At 37.8% G+C, this 19,660-nt stretch overlaps 1 protein-coding gene across 1 annotated transcript in view; it reads left to right on the top strand.

The window, feature by feature from the left end:
- The window catches only part of LOC139140346 (synaptojanin-1-like), a 34,703-nt gene extending 17,213 nt beyond the window's left edge, over nt 1–17,490 (top strand). The window contains exons 11-22 of the mRNA XM_070709511.1: nt 1,458–1,646; nt 2,342–2,444; nt 2,989–3,129; nt 3,690–3,882; nt 4,819–4,977; nt 5,291–5,441; nt 5,868–5,949; nt 8,000–8,218; nt 10,527–10,605; nt 11,158–11,326; nt 11,869–12,218; nt 13,014–17,490. Of these exons, the coding sequence (XP_070565612.1) occupies nt 1,458–1,646; nt 2,342–2,444; nt 2,989–3,129; nt 3,690–3,882; nt 4,819–4,977; nt 5,291–5,441; nt 5,868–5,949; nt 8,000–8,218; nt 10,527–10,605; nt 11,158–11,326; nt 11,869–12,218; nt 13,014–14,108 (2,930 nt within the window). The 3' untranslated portion in view covers nt 14,109–17,490. The remainder of the gene's footprint in view (nt 1–1,457; nt 1,647–2,341; nt 2,445–2,988; nt 3,130–3,689; nt 3,883–4,818; nt 4,978–5,290; nt 5,442–5,867; nt 5,950–7,999; nt 8,219–10,526; nt 10,606–11,157; nt 11,327–11,868; nt 12,219–13,013) is intronic.
- The last annotated feature ends 2,170 nt before the right edge of the window (nt 17,491–19,660 follow it).

The raw sequence follows: 19,660 nt of genomic DNA, 5'->3' as shown, positions 1-19,660 counted from the left end.
AGCAAATATGTACTAGTACTTCCACATTGCAACTTTAAGGGCATTTTTGTTGTGCGTATATTTACAGGTTTTTTGCAGGAGCATGAGGAAATGCTTAGAATTTGTTCTGTCATCACTGCCTGTACATGTAATGCCTCTAATTTGGGTACAATTTGTTAAATCTAGACTCCATGTCATCAGTAATACTGTAACTAGCGGGAGATTTTGCTGGTTTGTAAAAAAAATATTTGCTCACAACCACCGTCAATTTGCAAAAAAATATCGAAGGAAAAATAGTTTTTCCTCTGGCCTTATCCATAATAATTAATCCAAGGAAAAAATTTGTTTTTCCTCTTGCCTTGTCCATATTAATTCAGTCTTATGAAAACCTCAATATGTCACCCTTGGCCCCATCACAACCTATCATTCCTGCTGTTGGTCACGTAACAAGGAAAGAATAAGTGGTAGTTAGGCCAGAGAAAAAAATTATTTCTTGACAAATAACAGCAACATGTGGCATAGAAAATTCCATTCCAGTGACTTGGACAAATGGAACTTCATTCCAAGAATTTTTCCTGAAATTTTCTATACTTACCAAACAGTTTTCCAGGATCTCAACAACAGGAAATGTAGTTTGGTTTGATGTTGCAAAACCTTTACATTCTATTGTGTAACATGTTTTCAAGTCAATACGTGTAACTTTTGATGCAGTTTACCCTCTATTAATAATGAAGTGAACCTTCTCACATTCCAAGGCAAGAACACCAAAATAGTACTTCTGTTAATAACATTTTCTCAAATGCAGGGGCAAGAAATTATTTTGCAACCAAAACAGAAAGATGTATATCTATTGCAAAGAGCTTGTAAAAGTGTATAGTTCCAGATTACTGTGAGGTTAGGCAAAGTCCCAATACTTTTGCAACATGTCCTAAAGTTTTCCTGTAACTTCAGAAATGCTACCAAAGAATTTCAGTATTAATTAATCTTTATGGTCCATTCATGTAACCTTTCAGTTTCACCATTCAGGACAACTAGGAAATAACACTGTACTTGCAAATATCAGATATCAATTTTTCCTATAAACATGCCATTGCACATTCATGTGAACATATTTAGATGTATCTACTTTCCATGTGTTTATATGGGAATACTTTTGTGAGAATGTTATCACCAAATACAGACATTTGTTCTTATACTGTATCTTGTATTATGTGTTGTGTGTTTTTGTTTGGGACGTTCATTTGTACTGGCATATGCAAATTGAAGCATTTCCCATGGGTAGACCATAATAATCAAACCATATTAGAGGACCTGCAACAATATTATCATATTACTTCAAAAGATACCCAGCTACATATTCAACACTCTGCAAAACTCACAGTTCCAATCCTCATCTCTTGATAATCACACACTCACATGCATACAAATTGTATAAGCAATTATTTTAACATAGCTGTTAATAAATCCATTCCATACAGCCTCACCTGGTATACTTAAAAGCATGGTGTCCAGACAGGATGAGTTTACATTTACCAGCAAGATTCGAGTGGCCATTGGAACGTGGAACGTAAACGGTGGCCGGCATTTTCGCAGCATCGCTTTCAAACACCAGTCCATGTCTGATTGGCTGCTTGATAATCCCCAACGCACAGCTGAACGCAACCCAGGTATCTACCATATCAGTCATTGCATGAAATGTGAGCTTGTCTCTTTATGGGTTCCACCAAGCGCTCACTCCAAACAATATATTTTGTCTGTGTATTATACCAATGGAAGTGCGGTAAATTTTCCATAGCATCAGATGTTCAGTCCTTTGGATGGCGCATGTTGTACAATTTTTATCCTCCATTATAGAAGATTAGCATGCCCTCTAGTCTTACCTTCCACATTTGCATCAATTTTGCATACCTACCAGAAATTCCTCTGCATCAGCTCTACACTGGTACATGAGATTTGTGAAATTTTCGTTTATCATAGGCACATACATTTGATGTAGAGAGGCACTCAGCTGCCATTTATAAGTTCTGTAAAAGATTCTTCTGAGATCCAAAAGAGTGTACAGGTATAGAGATGCAACAACACCAGAAAACATGAAGAATTATATGTCACAACACGCCTAATAATTGCATTGCTATTTTATCGCCAAATGGATTTTGTAGGACTCAATTCCTTCATTAGTCCAACCCATTCACCCCCATTCCCCTGTAATAGGTGCACACTCACCACTGATAACAATGTGTTTGGACAAAACCATTGCTGGCACTGTTGTGAAAGGGTTGAAGCAGTTTGTTCAATAAAGGAAGACTGATAGTTCATATCATTTGTGTCATATAACAATTCATCTCTCTGTTGTCATTTTCAGACAACGTGGACAGTCGTATTGATTTCAGTGTTCCTATTGACATTTACGCAATTGGTTTTGAAGAAATGGTTGATCTCAGTGCTGGCAATATCATCAGTACAAGGTAATGGTCTGCTGGGCGTTGGGCTTGAAAAAATAGACTAAACAAATAGCAAAAGCCCAGCAAAACAATACCATATAGCTACACGTGTCACAGAATTGCAAGATGACTGATGTAATGTTGCTTTTTGCGGACATATTCCAACTCACTCAGAAAATCTTTTTAGTCAAAATGTTAAAACCAAAGTGACTTTCCATTTTAAAACTAATTTGTAACATTTTCAAATAAGTTTTAATAACAAGGACCTAATTGTTGAAAGAACAAACTTGTGTTTAGAGATATGGTCAAACATATCTGTAATTGAACTTCCTTCACAAATGAACTACTGCAGGTTTTAATTTCATAATATTGTAATTATTAATGTTACTAGTACAAGTCAAGTATACTGTTCTTGTCGACAGTTATGTACTGTATACTGCAAATCATGATTGCTGTTTCAAAAAATACAAATTGAAAATCAGCAATATGCCAATCTTGATTCAAAGCACAGTTTACGGAAATGGAAAAGACAAATACATGTATGTATTTTTTGTTTCCCAACTCTCAGCACAACAAATCAGAAGCAGTGGGGAGCTGAGCTCCAGAAAATTTTATCAAGAGACAATAAATATGTATTACTGGCCACAGAACAGCTTGTAGGAGTCTGTCTTTACATATTCGTAAGACCAAAACATGCACCCTACATCAGGTAAGCCATTCTGGCCTTGTTTTCCCTGATCTTGTTAGTGATAGTTTCAATTCAAAATTTCCGTCAAGCATTTTTGCAATAGAATCTTGCATTAACACAGTCTGTCATGTATAATCAGTATGACATCAAAATGCTGTCAACTTAACCCTTTGAGCGCCAAAGTCAATTTTTGTCTCCTTTAGAAAATATACTCCAGTCAATTTTTTTTCAGATTTTTATCAAAATTTTGATAACAAACTGTAGCCAATGAAATGTGATGTCCATTTGGTCCAAAATTATCAAAAAATTAGAGAAAAATTCATAAAAATTGGTAAAAATGTACTAAAATTTTCGTGGGATCAATTACAGCACTCAAAGGGTTAATCTCAATCTGCTTCACATTACGTCAAGCACATATATTTTCATCGAAGTAAACTCATATTTTTGTCCACGAAGAGTTTGTCATTCATGTATTTTCTGACTTTGCATGTTTGTTCCAAAATTCAGCATTGATAACGTACCGTAAAATTTCAAGTATTGGATGAAAAAACCACAATGTAAAATTATTTCCGGCACAATAGGGATGTAGCGGTGGAAACGGTGAAAACTGGTCTGAAAGGAACAGCTGGCAATAAAGGAGGTGTAGCGATACGCTTGATCTTCCACAGTACCTCAGTGTGTTTTGTCTGTGCCCATTTGGCTGCCGGTCAGTCTCAGGTCAAAGAAAGAAACGATGATTATCAAGAAATTTCCAGAAAAATTCTTTTCCCCATGGTAAGTCTGTTTTATCAGTTGCAGTGCCTTTTGATGATTTGCGGGTAAAAATCAAGATAATATTTGATATTATTTACTCAGTGTAGTTTTGTTTGAGATATTATACATGTCATTGCTATCAGAACTCTATATTAAAAATACAGTGCATAACTAACTACATACCACCATGCTTAAAGGGAAACCATCATCGGAACTGCACCTGTGCGAGTAGATTATGATAGACATGTGTTAACTTTCATCAATCACCTTTGTACCTTGGATACAGTGTTTATATTGGTCGTATGGGTCCAATACTACCTTTGAGCGCAGTTCTGAAGACTGTATCCCTTTAATTTCTGAAATATATTATACATATACATTTAATTTACTAATTATGTTTTCAAAATATTTACATTACCCATAACCTTGATGTTCATAGCATTCACATTGACAACTCTATAATCCCCAGTTTAAGCGTCAAAATAACCAAACTCACATCAAAAGATGTACCCTTTACCCATGCAGAATGCCTTGCAGCTTAGGTCCAAGTCTGTAGATATATTTATAGTATCAATATTTTGTTCTTCTGAATGGCACCCTTTTTTGCCTCATGTCTATAAAAATCTTTTAGAATACACCCAGTATTTTAGGGAACTGAGACTGAAAAGATTACTTAATACCTGGTAAAATGTTGTAATGTATACTGGTATCATTGTAACACAACAGATCACTACAATCAGGTAGCAGCTTTCGGTTAGAGCAGTAGGAATATCCATTTCTTTCACCTATTGAACTTAGGTTAATGACTTTTTAACAATACTTAGGTTAGGTATATTCTCTTTCCAACAAAGTGTTATAACTCTCCATGAACATACCGGTACACTATTTGTTTCTGTTACTTGAAAGTCAGTGTAATTTCATTGCAAACGCTCACACTGATTGCGTTTCATTGAACAGGGCCGGTTTCTCCACTCCCATGACTACGTGTTTTGGTGTGGTGATTTCAACTATAGGATTGACATGCCAAATGAGGAAGTGAAACAGCTCGTCAGCGTTGAAAACTGGGAGGCATTGAAACACTTCGACCAGCTCATACTGCAAAGGAAAGAGGGACAGGTATTTGCAATCCACACCACTTGGTGATACGTTGTTGTTGTGTTTTTCCTATTTGTGTCTTGCAGTGGAATTTCCATTATTTGCCATTATGTGTGATGGGGATCGCATAACACAGGTAGTACGGCACTCCTTCAAGTGACATTACTGACTTGCATCAAGTTACAAACACACAGATCAGTTCTTGAGTAAGCTTGTGTAATGTTACGTGTACCAACTACCCCAAACTTTCACGTGTGGACACCATATATTGACTGCGTCGCCAAGTGCCGTGTGACCCAGATAGACTGACAGGTTCATTCCATTCATGACACAGGTGTTCCAGGGGTTCCATGAGGGTGACATCAAGTTTGCTCCGACATACAAGTATGACCTGTTCTCTGATGACTACGACACCAGTGAAAAAATGAGAACACCAGCTTGGACCGACAGGGTGCTTTGGAAGAGACGAAGAAGGAGAAAAGATGGTGAGAACATAATATACATCTGAAGTTTTATATACCTTTGACATTTTCTGTATACTTCTGTGTATTTTGTATCACAGAAAGGTTAATTTTTGAGAGGATATCTTTGAGGGGCATAGCTATCCTGGATTAATTTTCTAATTCAAAAAACCAATATTGCAAATTGATTCTACCGGTATTTCATAGCCATATTTGAGCCTGAACAAGTAGATATGATCCATGATGGTGTGGTCAAATTTTAGTGATGAGAAGATCAAATGTATAATATAACTTCACATCAGCGTTCTTTCAGTGCAGTTTAAAGTCTCCTTATTGCCATTTTGATAAGTATTCAGGAACACTGCTTTTGATTAAACATCTTTTTTTATTGTTTGGTGATGATGTGCGGTGTTTGTTTATTGTTTGGTGACATAATTTGTTAAACCACAGAAGGTGAAGAAGAAGGTGAAGATTGGGACCCCGGGAGAATTCTACATTATGGCAGAGCTGAGCTGAAGACATCAGATCACAGGTAAGATCATTGAATTTAGTGACAGGACTTTAAAAAGATTAGTAATAATCTTGGTGTGTGTGTCTCTTGGTTTGAAAGGTTTAACAGTTACAGTGAGTTTTCATGCAACTGGGTGATGAAAAAGTAAGACAGGGTATATATATATATATCGTTTCCCGCCTAAAGTTTCAGTCGATCACAGCCACCCGATGAGTGTAGGCGGCTCTGCAGCCTATACGAAACAAATTTGTAGTGGAAATGTAATATTTTAGATTATCCTGATCAACTCAGTTGTGTGTATATATATATATATATATATATATATATATATATATTATATATATATATATTAATTTAGTAATTGAATGTGTTTAGTCATTGGCTGATAGAAAATGGATGACCTGCACAGAATGTGTGCATGACTTTATTTTCAAATGAATATTTCATGAATATTTGATAGATACAGTGACAGACAATCATGGGCAAAAGACAGCAAAACTCAGCAAAAATTACCCAGCCTAAGTGACACAGTGTTTTATCTTGCTATTTCAAATCAAACGTAGTACACAATCCCTTGATACAGACATGACAGTTTGCTGAAATTACTGCTTGAATTATATCTTGAAAAATAAAGTAAACTCAGAACAAACTATGTCATGTATGCTGCTAATTCACATTGGTTAACAACAAAGTGTGAACATACATACTGGCTGCACGTAACAGCAACTTAACTTTCCAAGATCAAACAGTCAACTTCTTGTTAAAACAAACAACATACAAGCGCCATTTGTAACAGTCACTGTTAAAAACTCTTCATAGACGAAAAAAATTATGCTTCAGACAAATCAAATTGCATGTTCAGAAGATTGAAACCAACGTCATGGATGTGAAAAGAACTGAAAACTTGCGGACATTACATCTGAGTAGGAATTTTAGTTTAGGTAGTAGGGACTGCAGAGAGTCACACAATAAAAGCATACTTGGAAAATGTGTCTTCTTCCTGACGGTAGTATCATGGGAACTTCATCAGTGTCGCATTAATTAAAAACCTTTTGCCAGTTTTTTTGGTCTGAAAAGTAATTCTACCAGATCCATAACATTTTCCTAACCTTTCCATATTGGAGCTAAAGCAGGGTGGAGGCTTGTACATGAATGGGAAGCATTTTCTGAAATTGCTTTCCATAGTGCAGGGGTTTGTACACATGCAGCAGGTTATACTTGGATGAGTACGGTAATTTTACAGCTGGATGGATGATTGAACAGGTTGATTTGCTGATTGTGATATGGAGTGTGTTTCATGTGATTTATGAATATTCATGATTGATAATGATTATTACCGTTTAATTTTCCCACATGAATGATATGCATTAATGCACTTTGCTTGATTGAATATGATTAGGTCATGCATTGCGTAGATTGACAACTTAATTGAGGAATTGACAGCTGACCGGTTTTGTTCATGAATGTATAATGAGCGTGCAAATGGCTTACGGTATGCTTGGATTAATCAGTGGATGAACATACAACAGAAAATATCACACACGGTTGTTCAGATGGCCGGGACTTCTTGAGGTTACTTGAAATTGCAACAAGCTTGTCAAAGACTGGCAGCCATGATAAAAAACACTTCTTCAAAGCAGGTCTTACATAAAATTGTATATATATTTCACACTGACACTCTCAAATCAGAATACAGGTACAGACCAAATGGACGTTCAAAACATACCCTGAACGCATTAACCACAATTAATATACAGTGTATGCAAACCTTGCCGAAAAGTCTGTTTTTATGGCAGCTGCCAGTCTGCCCAGCTTGAAGTCACAATTTTGAGTAATCATTATGCTGTGTAGGGTAAATTTAAACGCAATCATAATGGTACATTATGATAATTTCTCTAGTACAAAGTGATTATGTGTTTTTTGTGACTGATGCAGTGGATTTCTGAGGTTGTAAGTCCTTCAGTGCACTGACATAATCATCAATCACCATCTCCATAGTCATCTCATCATACATATATACATGTATCTTGATCTGTGTCATCAGTCAATCATTCTTGAATTCTCTCACTAGGCCTGTGATAGGAATCATCGAGATTGAAATCCAACAAGTGGATGAAGAAAGCAGACAACAGGTCTATGAGGATGTCATCCACCAGCAGGGCCCTCCGGATAGTACCGTGATTGTTTCCATAGCAACAGCTCCAGAAGGAGAAGAGGAGTTCAGTGATGCAGATATTGACTCTATTCTTGACTCTCTGACGGCAAATGTCGGTCAAATCATCTTGGTCAGGTAAACTCAGTGATTTAAAAGATTTGCATTAATATCTTTTATCATTCTCGCGAGCCAGAGCAATAATTTCCGCTCCGCTGACCTACGCAAAAATCAAGCTCTGCCAGATTACGCGGGGAAAATGGGGAAGTATGAATGGGGGTTAATTATTCATGAGAACATATCATCAGTATTAGCCAATCACGATTCCGTTTTACAAAGTCATGTTGGGTCATACACAGCAGACAAGCTCCTCATTGTTTGTGTGTACACAATCAAGCTTTCAGGGTCTGAGATCATCTGGTTCCGTTGCATCTCTTCCGATATATGTTGCATTAAATCCGACAGCTTTCAAAATTTTGACAGTTTTTCTGTCATGATCGAGAGCAACGGCGACACCACGTGAATACTATGGCTTCGGTATGAACACAAGAGACTACGGCCAGCAACGAACCCGGCCCCGTCCCACTTCAAGGTCGTCCCCGTACACTCAGTGTGACTATTTTCGGACGATCTCAGTTTTCGGACATTTAATGACATGCTGTTCGTTGTACTCACTTCGCTCCGTATTGATAGCGTTTTACAAGTCATGATACCGCATATTAAGTCAGGTGACGCTGCTGTCCCGTTTTGAATAGTTAGTTTTTCGGTAGAAGCTATTTTGGGCTACAAACTTGGCGAAGTTAACACACCGTACGATACAAGGTGTCGAAAGCAACACACAGAGACAGCCCATGTCCGATATGTAAGCACCATACACGTCGAAATATAGTTGCGTCGCCATAGGATTGAACGTAACTAATTTATCACAAAAGTTTTACAAACAGTTTTCTAAACACATCGAAATTGAAAATCGGGGGTTTGAAGTTTCAAAATATCAATATTTAGCCCCAATAATCACATTCCAAATACGACGTCCGATTACTGCGATAGCAGTCCGATTATTACTCACGCAATATGGAGTCAACAATTTGGCAATTTTGACCCCCTAAATACCCTTCCATCCTGTTAACAGTTTTAGGATAAACACAATAAAGTTTCGAAGGGTATGATAATAAGATTTCGTACTGCTCGTCATTTTTGAAACGGCTTTGGGCGAAATTCACTACCCTGTCCGAAAACTGTCACCAGGTCACACTGAGTGTACGTATACGTGTTCGCACCCGGCTGAACTGCAAACCCATGGAACAAACTAAACCTCTCTTGGTTTGATTCCGTTGTTAGCATCACTTTTGTGATGAATTAATGAAGCATAATCGTGGACTTGAACAACTGCGCAATTTGCCGAGGTCTGTGATTTCGCCTGTAGAGACGATCGGGAGCCTAGCATACATTTGTATCGCGGAGCAGGTGCACTGCCACCAGCTCGAATGAAGCACACGTTTCTAGCTCCATGTATACCCACAGCACGATAAGAAAGCTTTCAGTGTGAAGCTAAATGAAGAGATCGATACATAAACGTTTATACATAACTTGTAGTGAAGTACCGGTAAATTTATGATCAATAGTTTTGACCAACGGGTTTTACACAGCGGTGTTGTTCTACACCTGGGTCGGACCAGGGTCGGACACTGTGCACAGCGAGGCATGGGGCCATTTTCTCCAGTTACGCGATACCCTTCGATTATAACGCTCATGAAACACGATGGAAACGGCCTGCCTGGTAGCATACGGACTTGCCACCGCTGGTCCTCATGCAAAGAAACCCATATTTTCCTTGTAAAATAATTATCAATGACGTCTTTTTGGTGTGAACAAAGCGGCTGAATCCAAAAAATTAAAAACATTTCCACATTGCGCGCTCTTCGTCGACAGTGAACGCTGTGTGGTGGTGAGCACCAAGATCATAGCCACGTCGTTGTGTATTGCTAATTACAATAATTTATGCGCGTTTATGAGACCTACTTTCTGATTGGCTCCATTCAGCCAGCGCTGGAAACCAGCGATAGATCCGCGAATCTCTGCGTAATCAACCATGGCCTCTTAATGGGTAGTGCAAAGCTGTTGCCGTAAAGAGGCACGTGGTTTACGACAATGATCTTTTATAAGCAGCCTATTTTCAGTTTATTTAAAATATACATTAATTAGATTTATGATTTAACCAGGTAATGTATTATGAAATAGAAAAAACAAATCAAAGCAAGTGTACATATAGAATGTTCTATATTAGCTTTTAATAGGCATATGTGATGATGGCAAAATCAGCCCAATGCTCTGCTAAATTTTTTGGATAGGCATAGCTGTCACATTCATATCTTCCACGCAATATCAAAGTGCTGGAATATATTTTCATTTGTCTTTCTTTTGTTTTTATTTGACTTATCAATAGATTTGTGGAGAGTGATATGTTACTGACTTTTCAAGATGGTAAGAAGGCTCTCGCGGCAGTTGAATTTGACAACATGAAGGTGAGTTTTGTCAGAGAGTGAATTTCTGTTGGAAAGCTGTTTACCGAAAGTTCTTACTTTCAAGCAGTGTTTGCATCCTATCTCCTATTCTGACTCTCTGTCAGTGATAATGAATGTCAGTTTGCCAATCGTTTGTCACAAGTTCTAATGTAGTGGAGAAAAATCATGAAAGATTTTATGTGTTATAATTAGCAATCAGTGATAATTGCAATGTGTATGGGATGGACTTGTTTGATTGGGGAAAGTCTTCAAAAATCCTTGCATTGGGAATTGAAAACTGTCCTTGAACATCCTTGAAAATCAGTTAATGATCAATACTGACAAATACAATAAATGTACAACTGATAGTGCAGGGAAGATTTTAGCACATTAACCACACAAACATTTCTGGAAAAAACCTTCCTCACTATGAAAACACTGGAAAAGAGGTAGTTCCTTTAATTTTCATTTTCCTCTTGATCATACTTACCGCAGTAAATGTTTTCATGTTCTCTGGATTTTGTGTAAAATTAACATGACCTAAACCAGAATTGTTCTTGTCAATGCTTTCAGCTCAATGACAAAGTCTTACAGATCAAGCTACAAACAGAGAACTGGCTTGAGATACTGGAGCAAGAGTTTTCCCTGTGTACAGCCAACACTGAGAGACTCTACAATCCAATAAGTAATGATCTACTGGGAGAGAGTTTTGATATTCCATCCATGAGTTTTGACATAGAAGGTGAGTTTTGATATTCCATCCATGAGTTTTGACATAGAAGGTGAGTTTTGATATTCCATCCATGAGTTTTGACATAGAAGGTGAGTTACAGCATATCCAGGAAGAGCGCAACGGCATCCAGTATTATTGTTTTGTTCAAAAATTGTGCATTTTATACTGGTGATCCATTTGGGGATAAATCACAACAAATGTGATATAGATCACTTTCTGTACTATAGAAATTACTGCTGGGAGTTGTTTGTCATGATGGGTTAAATGACAGAGCAGACAAAGAATCAAATAATGTGTCACCAGTATATAATTGTAAATGCATTTTTATCAGATTGTCATCAGTCGAGTCAGCAAGTTTAATCACTGAACATAAGTTTTCAGTTGAAACCTTAGACAACAGTATATCTTTAAATTATTTGACTGCCTTAAAGAATGGCTTTTGCTGAAGCTTTCATTAAGCTGTCAAATGCAGTCAGAAATATGCAGTAGTTACCAATTAGCTCTTGGAGATTGTCATTATCCTCTGGCCAATACTTTCCACAATCCCACAGATGATGAGGAACAGGAGGAATTGGAAGAAGACGAAGAGGAGGAAGAAGTTAGTAGCCCTCAGCTCCTACCAATGCCCCTCACTCCGGAAGTCGTCACGCCAACAAACTCACGACCCACAACTCCACACTCCTTGACAGCGTCCCCCGTGACAGTGCAAGCAGAATTCCAGCCTGAAAAGAAACAACCCCCAAGCAGACCACCTCCTCCAAAGAGACCGCCACCTCCCAGCAAGCTACCAGGGGGTGCTCCCTCTAGACCACCGGGTAGACCTAATAATCAAACGGCACCAAGGCCAACAGCTGCCTCGTCTACAGTTGCAAGTAAACCCAAGCAACAAAGCCTATACAGGGTAAGTCAAGTTCTCTCTGGCAGACACTGCAAAACCACAAGGAGATTTGAACATATCATAGAAAAAAAAAATATATAGTGTCAATGAAATATGTGTTACTCTTACATGTATGAAGAGCTTCACTTCAACCAAACTTGATCATCAAAAAGCTATCTTTTTGGACTTCAAATTCAACAAGTAAAAGATATTTTCCAGATTGCAAAATTGCCAGTCTCGTACTATGGAGATAATACATGTACCGGTACAATAGCAATCAGGTTTGACATGGAAGTTATAACAAATTTGATTTGTACTTTATTTAGCCACAATTAATGATTTTTGTGATAATATGTTTAGATTCTAACAATAGTGCTGTTCACAAATGATTTCATTGTTCTCTCATTAATATGCAAAAATAAACATTTGTCCACAATTTTAGATTACACTTTTGAAAATTAGGCATGCGAGAACAATGAAAATACAACCTGGTAGGCTACTACTGGTGGTACAATGAACATCAAAAAACATATACAATGAACATTAAAAATACATATTTATGGCTCCGACTACAAACTGCAACAAGCATCATGCACACAAAACTGACAAAATTTGTCCACATCTTGAGCAGCAGTGTCCAATGTCGTGCATGTGCATGTGCAGCTATATTAGTAACAAACCTGTAACTGTGAACAGCCTTATTGCTTTACCACTCTCAAGTGTTTATCATTCATACATCTGTTTATTTGTGCAACGAGTATTCTCTGATTCATAATGGCAGCACATTTCTAAGATCTACTTCAAACTTACACCTTTCAGGCTTCAAGAATCAGCACACCGTATGACGTAGCACATTCTGGACACGCCTCTTCTGAGGCAGAGGCAATCAAAATGCTGCAAGATCTGGGAATGAATGTTCCTAACCAGCCAACGTTGACACCAACACCGGCCATGCCGCACAACAGCAGTGCACCAAATCTCCATGTTATGGAAAACGACAAACCTCAGGCCGAACAACTGGTCGCGGACTCTCTGACAAGAAACAAGAGCGAGGAAACCCTGAGAGGCACGCCAGCTGCAACGGCTGCACCACAGCCTGCCCCAAGGACCAGTCAGATCAAACCAAGTCGAACTGCACCACCAGTGCCCGCATCAAGACCTCGCACACAACCGACCTCAGCTACAGTGGAAGCTCCAGTGCCACAGGTTCCTCCACCAGTGCCTGTTGGCCGACCCAATCGACCCCTGACCCCAATAGATAAGACAGAAGTTGAGCCTGAGAGAACAGCGCCACCAGTGCCACAGTCCAGACCATCAGCCAGACCTCAAAGCGTAGCATTTGGAGAGCTGTCTTCAGCTCCACCAGTGCCAACAGGCAGACCAAACCGACCACTGAGTCTAGTGCCAGAGGGCGGGGCTACACAGACTAGTGTTGGAGCGCCACCTCCAGTTCCCAACACCAGACCAAATCAGACTCTCAATAGAGTCCAGGAAACCACAAGGGGAACACCCAGTCCACCACCCCCACTACCACAATCAAGGCCTAACTCATCAATTCAAGCTTCCCAACAAAGCTGGACCAAGTTTGATGACTCCTCCAGTGGTTTTGGACTCAACGATCCATTTGCGACGACTAACGACAGTTTCGTCAGTAGTGCACCCCTTCAACCGGTGCCGTTGCAACCAATGGTCTCACCAGGGTCCTCAAAGTCTGTCACGCCGACATCAGGAGGGTCGCCAGCTCACTCTGCCACCCCTCCTCCCACAGGAGGAGCCCCTCCGCCTCCCATCCCAACAAGGCCCAGGGTCATGCCCAAGCTGGAGTCTTCATTACTGCAAGCCAATGCTGATGGCCCACCCCCTGTAGCGCCCCCTAGAGCCAAGAAAAGTTCTCCTAACACACCAACTGACTGAGTTCAGCTGTAAAGAGTAAGCTTGTCCATCTAGTTTAATTTAACCATCCAGTTTCATATCTGTGATAGGACTATAGGAGCAATCTAAATGTAGTGTTGTCTGAAAAGGTGCCAGTCTCTTCAAGTCTTCTCTTCAAAGAGTGAAATAAATATGCTGAACAGTGGTTCCTGTGCCAGTGTGGAAAAACTTGATAAGTGCACAAATGAAGAGTTTCTACAAAGGTCAAGTTGGATTGAATCCTCTTCAATACTCAATATTTTCCCATACTAGGCAGAGGTCCCTTTTACTGCATACTTATAACCTGCATGTAATACAAGCGCCAGTCATGTTGGTACTTGCCAAGTATTAACCAGTATATCGAAGTGTGTGTTTCTCTACACATCTGATCATTGATGTGCTGCAATCCAAGCAATAATCTCAGCAAGATAGCATTTCAACCCCCGTCCACCCCTCCCTGTACTCACTCTGCAATGGAATAACCCTGTTCTTTGCTTATTATTCCATTTTGTGTGAGGGATCAGCACTGACATAACAAGCCATAACTATGCTGCCTCCATGTTACATAGATGCTTTCAGTTAAATGCATGAATTGCTGCGTAAGTTATGACTTACAGTTAGGTACTTTCAATGTTCAAAAATTCTCTTTCCTTTGTAACGTCATTTATATAGACCATTTATCATCAATCCGCAATCATTTCTGTCAGATACATGAAAGTGTATGTTTTTCAACTCATAGAAACATATTTGTCTGTTCTTTTTCTTGTAGCTCTTGCTGCCCAAAGGCAATAGCCAATTACGGATTTTACGAGTCTGAGTTCAAATTTGTACTTTTTCTTCATTTTCTTTGATACACATATGTTTTTGCTTTGTCATGCCCTAATCATAGAAGCTTTTCATGTTTTAAAAGTCATTGTATCACTAGCCTCTTTATAAATAATCGCTAATCAATTTCAAAACAAACATTTCATAAATCTAGCATATTGTATACAGTCGTGATATTTATAGATTGTGGACTTTGGTCTCTCCATATTCACCTCAAAATTTGCATACTGTTGTTTTGTACTGCAGTCCTTTTACTGGCCCAGCTGTTCCTCAAATGAGAGAGTATGGTTGATATTAAAGAGTGACAGACCATTTCCAGTATTTTACAGCAGAGAGTTCCCACACATTTCATGCAAAAATCCAGAGTATACTGACAATGTACCTATGCCTGCCATTCAAAATGTGTGTGAATCATACATAATTACGTTTTAATTTTTATGAGTGAAGAAAATTTACTAAAATTATATTGCCATTGGATCTCGGCATTCAGCTGACTTGTCTGATAAAAAGCAATGAGTACAGTGGCGAATAAACACATAAAACTTGGATCAGAGCCAAAAGGGCATTCCATAACAGTGAGGGCGCTCTGCATCATTCTTCAAAATACCCATCATCACAGCATGAAAATCTTGTCAATCCTTCTAATGAGTACCCTTACATTGTTAGTGTATTTGACATACCCCTCAACAAATTTTTTTGTCTATTTCTTTCAGTCAAAATATTGTGATAAGGAAAGGCTGTTATATGGGGAAAGAAATACAGATACGTGATTTTAATGTTCTGTCCTGTATATTTGACGCAAGGCTGACTCTTTGTACAAGAATTGATGGCTCAAAATGTTGATGAAAAAAGTGCCATATGCGGAAATTAGGTGTATATATGTATAGCTATTGTAGCAATAGTTAAATAGCTCTATAGGCAATATTAGATAAATTTTTAAAAGCTTTATAGACATTTTTTATTTCATGCAGACTTATTTCAGGATGTTTTGATCTTAAAAATTAGCAATAATGTTGTGTTGAATGCATGTGTGAAAAACTGGCTGCAAAAGTTATAGTATTGACTTCTTGTATTGGTACAAGTGGCCTGATGTCGCTTTGTGATTTGTTTGTATTCACTCATCCATATGTAAATTATTTATACATATTGTGTAATCGAGTCATAGACGAAAAAACGAATATGCGTCTTTGTTTTGTTCAAATATTTACAAATAATGAAATGTAAAATATTACAGACCAACATGAGTGACCTTTTTGAATGTCCAGTCTTGTGGTTGCGTTCATGTCAAGGCTACCTCGCCATTTTGTTCCCAAAAGGTCATGGTAACCCATTCCTGGACACTTCAAGAATTAGGACATCTCTGGAATTTACCAGATAGAGAAATTCAGACTTTAAAAACACCTGTTCTCACACAAAAAGAGATATCAGTTGCCCTCCTTAAATGGAAGCTCAGTAAAATTACTGTATTTATTTGGAGACTATTGTTCTGAAAATATTTCACCACCACCTTGCTTGTTTAAAGCTTGGGTGGTTTACTGGAAAAAAGCTTGTATCAAAGTAATGTTGCCACTTAAAATCAGTGTGCCAATTGGTAGAGACCCCCCCTCCAGCTCTCCCCTCCACCACCACAACACGTGTCACAGACACTGATAAGTGTATGTACATGTCTGTTTATTTGAGTTGATGTGATAGAAAGACTAACATAATATTAATATGACAAATGTCTTGTCTGTTAATTTTCGACCTCATGTTTGAATAATTTTTCCCTGAACTGAAATGAAGTTGCTTCAGTGCCTGGAGCAATATTATGATAAACCATTTTCCAATGGTTCTCCTCTGGAATAAAAAGGACATACAGACTGTGTATGCCCAAGATTACTTGATGCCAATACAAACAAACCCACATGTACAAACCCATATGGATGTACACATATTTCTATGTGTGTTTGTACACATGCTTGTTTTTGTACTTTGGTCCATTCGAATTCCAGATTTAACCTATTTCACAATGTCATTCTCTATGGACTGTACATCCCAGTGTAGGCTTTGATAGTTTGTACAGTCAGGTGCCCACACAACCAAAATTTATCCTGCAATGTAAGACAATGCAAGATATGGAAGAATGTGAGAATATTGCTTATAAGAATCGTATCTGAATCTCAAATGAGCCAGTACATATATTTATATCAAATAATCTGTCAAATCAACATTACATTTTATCATAGAATTTTTGTGTCAGGTACCATGTAATTGCAAATAAACTTGTCATCAATATCAGTATTATATACAATGCCAGTGAAATTTTTTTCTGATTTACTGTCGCTATGTGGTATACATGGATGCCTGTTTTTGTCAATTTGATGTTTAGCAGTCTCACATAACAGGCATGTGACTTGCTTCACAGAGTCATAATGATTTGTCTGCCATTCTCAGAGTAGAAATGTTGGTGACGCATATTATTGTAAAGCTTTAAATGTGTCGTTGTGTCCATTTCAGTGAAGCTGTGTACATTTCCTTTGTGAAATAGGTATGCCAGCAATAAATTTTACATGTACAAAAAGAAAGTAAGTTCAATGATCGGTGTCATTTTGTGGGGTTCCCCTTCAACTAGAGAATGTAAGAGGGGTGGATGATTTTAAACCGCATTATCATTTCATACTTCAATTACTTTCCTTGGCAAATACACCAAGGGCAACCTCTTGGTAGTATTGCTTGCTTCACAGCAATCAAGAAGTGTTTGTATGAAGTGTTAGTGTACGCACATATCATAAATATGTCATCAATGTATGTGTGTTTTGATGATTAAGAGTAGAAAATGAAAGTTGAACTCCAGTCTGAATCGTTCACAGACAAAAAGTCATGATCACATATTGACAGCTTTCCCCAGTATGGGGAACTCAGTAATCTGGTTGTAGATATTGTGTTTGTTGCTTTTTTGCTCGCAAAATCAAAGAAAACTGATTTGAATTTCTAGATTTCGATCATTTATGTCGATGTACATACGTAAAGGAACACAATGATATAATTTTTCTGCCATTGCTGGAAGCACTGGACAGTATGAGTACACGGCCAAAGGCTACACTCCTTCCTGTAATTTGAGTGTAACAGTGCCTGGACTAGGTGAGAAAAATAACAAGTGTTTCTATAGGTATGGAAAATGCAAATGGTAAAAAATCTGAAATATATAAATTGTTATCCATGGAAAATAATACATCGAAGATATAAACAGTGCCCGCCTGTATTTTCCACGGGGCCAGAAGTCGATATTCGTCATTACAAATGTGGAAGAACTGTTTATGTTATCAGTAAATTTATCATTACGAACATCATTGATAAAAATGTGACGTTTTCTGTCATATACAAGTACCCATGCAACTGCTCTGAACACGATTGGAAATATTTTGGGTTTATAGGATTTTGAAAAGTTTGTCTAAAATTATTGAAAAATAAGGCACCAGACCATAATTTGTTGCTACAACTAAGGTACTAAGGTAAATTTCTTAATTTTGTTCAATCTTCTTGGCAACAAAGTTAAGTTAACTGATTTTTACTAGATCTAGTCAAATTTGCTTTTTTGCAAATGTAAATACAGTGAAATAAACAAAAATTTTGCAAACTGTACTTATCATATAATTCTGCAGAATGTTTTGAATCTTACAAATTATGATCCTTTACCTGTTTTTGATATATCACGGTTGTCAAATTGCGATTTTTCGAACAGTTTTAACCACTACTTTGTTTGACTGCTGATAGTACATTGTAAACTCTCCTATTTTGCTAAACTGTCATTTTCATTGTGTGGTAGATGTTCAGGAAACTAAGGTATTTCATACTTTTGAAGTTAGTACCTCAATAAGGCAAAGTAAAATAGTTAAAATTGTATTTTTTTATTCTATTACTTAAAAAAATACAAGGAGTTCAAGTAGCTGGTGAAATATTTGTATTAAAAAGATATTTTGAAATTGAAAAGTTGAAAATGTCTAAAAATTGTTCATGACAACACTACCTTATATTTTTAAGGCCACCTTGAACATGACCCTCAATTTTTCAAGGCCACCTTGGACATGACCCTCTATTTTTCAGGGCCACCTTGGACATGACCCTCTATTTCTCAAGGCCACCTTGAACATGACCCTCTATTTTTCGAGGCCACCTTGGACATGACCCTCTATTTTTCAGGGCCACCTTGGACATGACCCTCTTTTTTTCAGGGCCACCTTGGACATGATTCTCTATTGTTCAAGGCCACCTTGGACATGACCCTCTATTTTCTCAAATTACTAAAACTTGGGGAATGGACAAAACAATAATGACAATTTCAAAGAAAACAATAGGATCTGTCATGTTTTGAAATGGTAGAAATATATTTATTGTGCAAATTTATCAAAAGTGTCGGGTACCCTATAGCTGAAAGTTACAATATTACAGATTACCTTAAAAATATGTGAATTGCAAAAACAGAAGAGTAGATGAGCTTAAATTTACTGAATAAACCAATATTACTACAATATCCTATATCCCAAATATTTCCAATCGTGTTTCTGGAATCCTGATGATTTTCAGAATTTATGCCGAATTAGCGCGGTCGTGGCCAAGCCCCTCGGAAATAGGGTCTATAGTTGTAGCATTGCGATATAATGTTTGCAGTCTCTCTATATAATATTACATATTATTTTCCAGGAGAGAGACTGCGAAGACAACACTGTGAACCCGCATTACTGTGAATGCTA

Source organism: Ptychodera flava, chromosome 9 (genome assembly GCF_041260155.1).
Source record: "Ptychodera flava strain L36383 chromosome 9, AS_Pfla_20210202, whole genome shotgun sequence".
Lineage (NCBI taxonomy): Eukaryota > Metazoa > Hemichordata > Enteropneusta > Ptychoderidae > Ptychodera > Ptychodera flava.
Note: the sequence above shows the minus strand (reverse complement) of the source record. Positions and strands in the feature narration are given on the sequence as shown.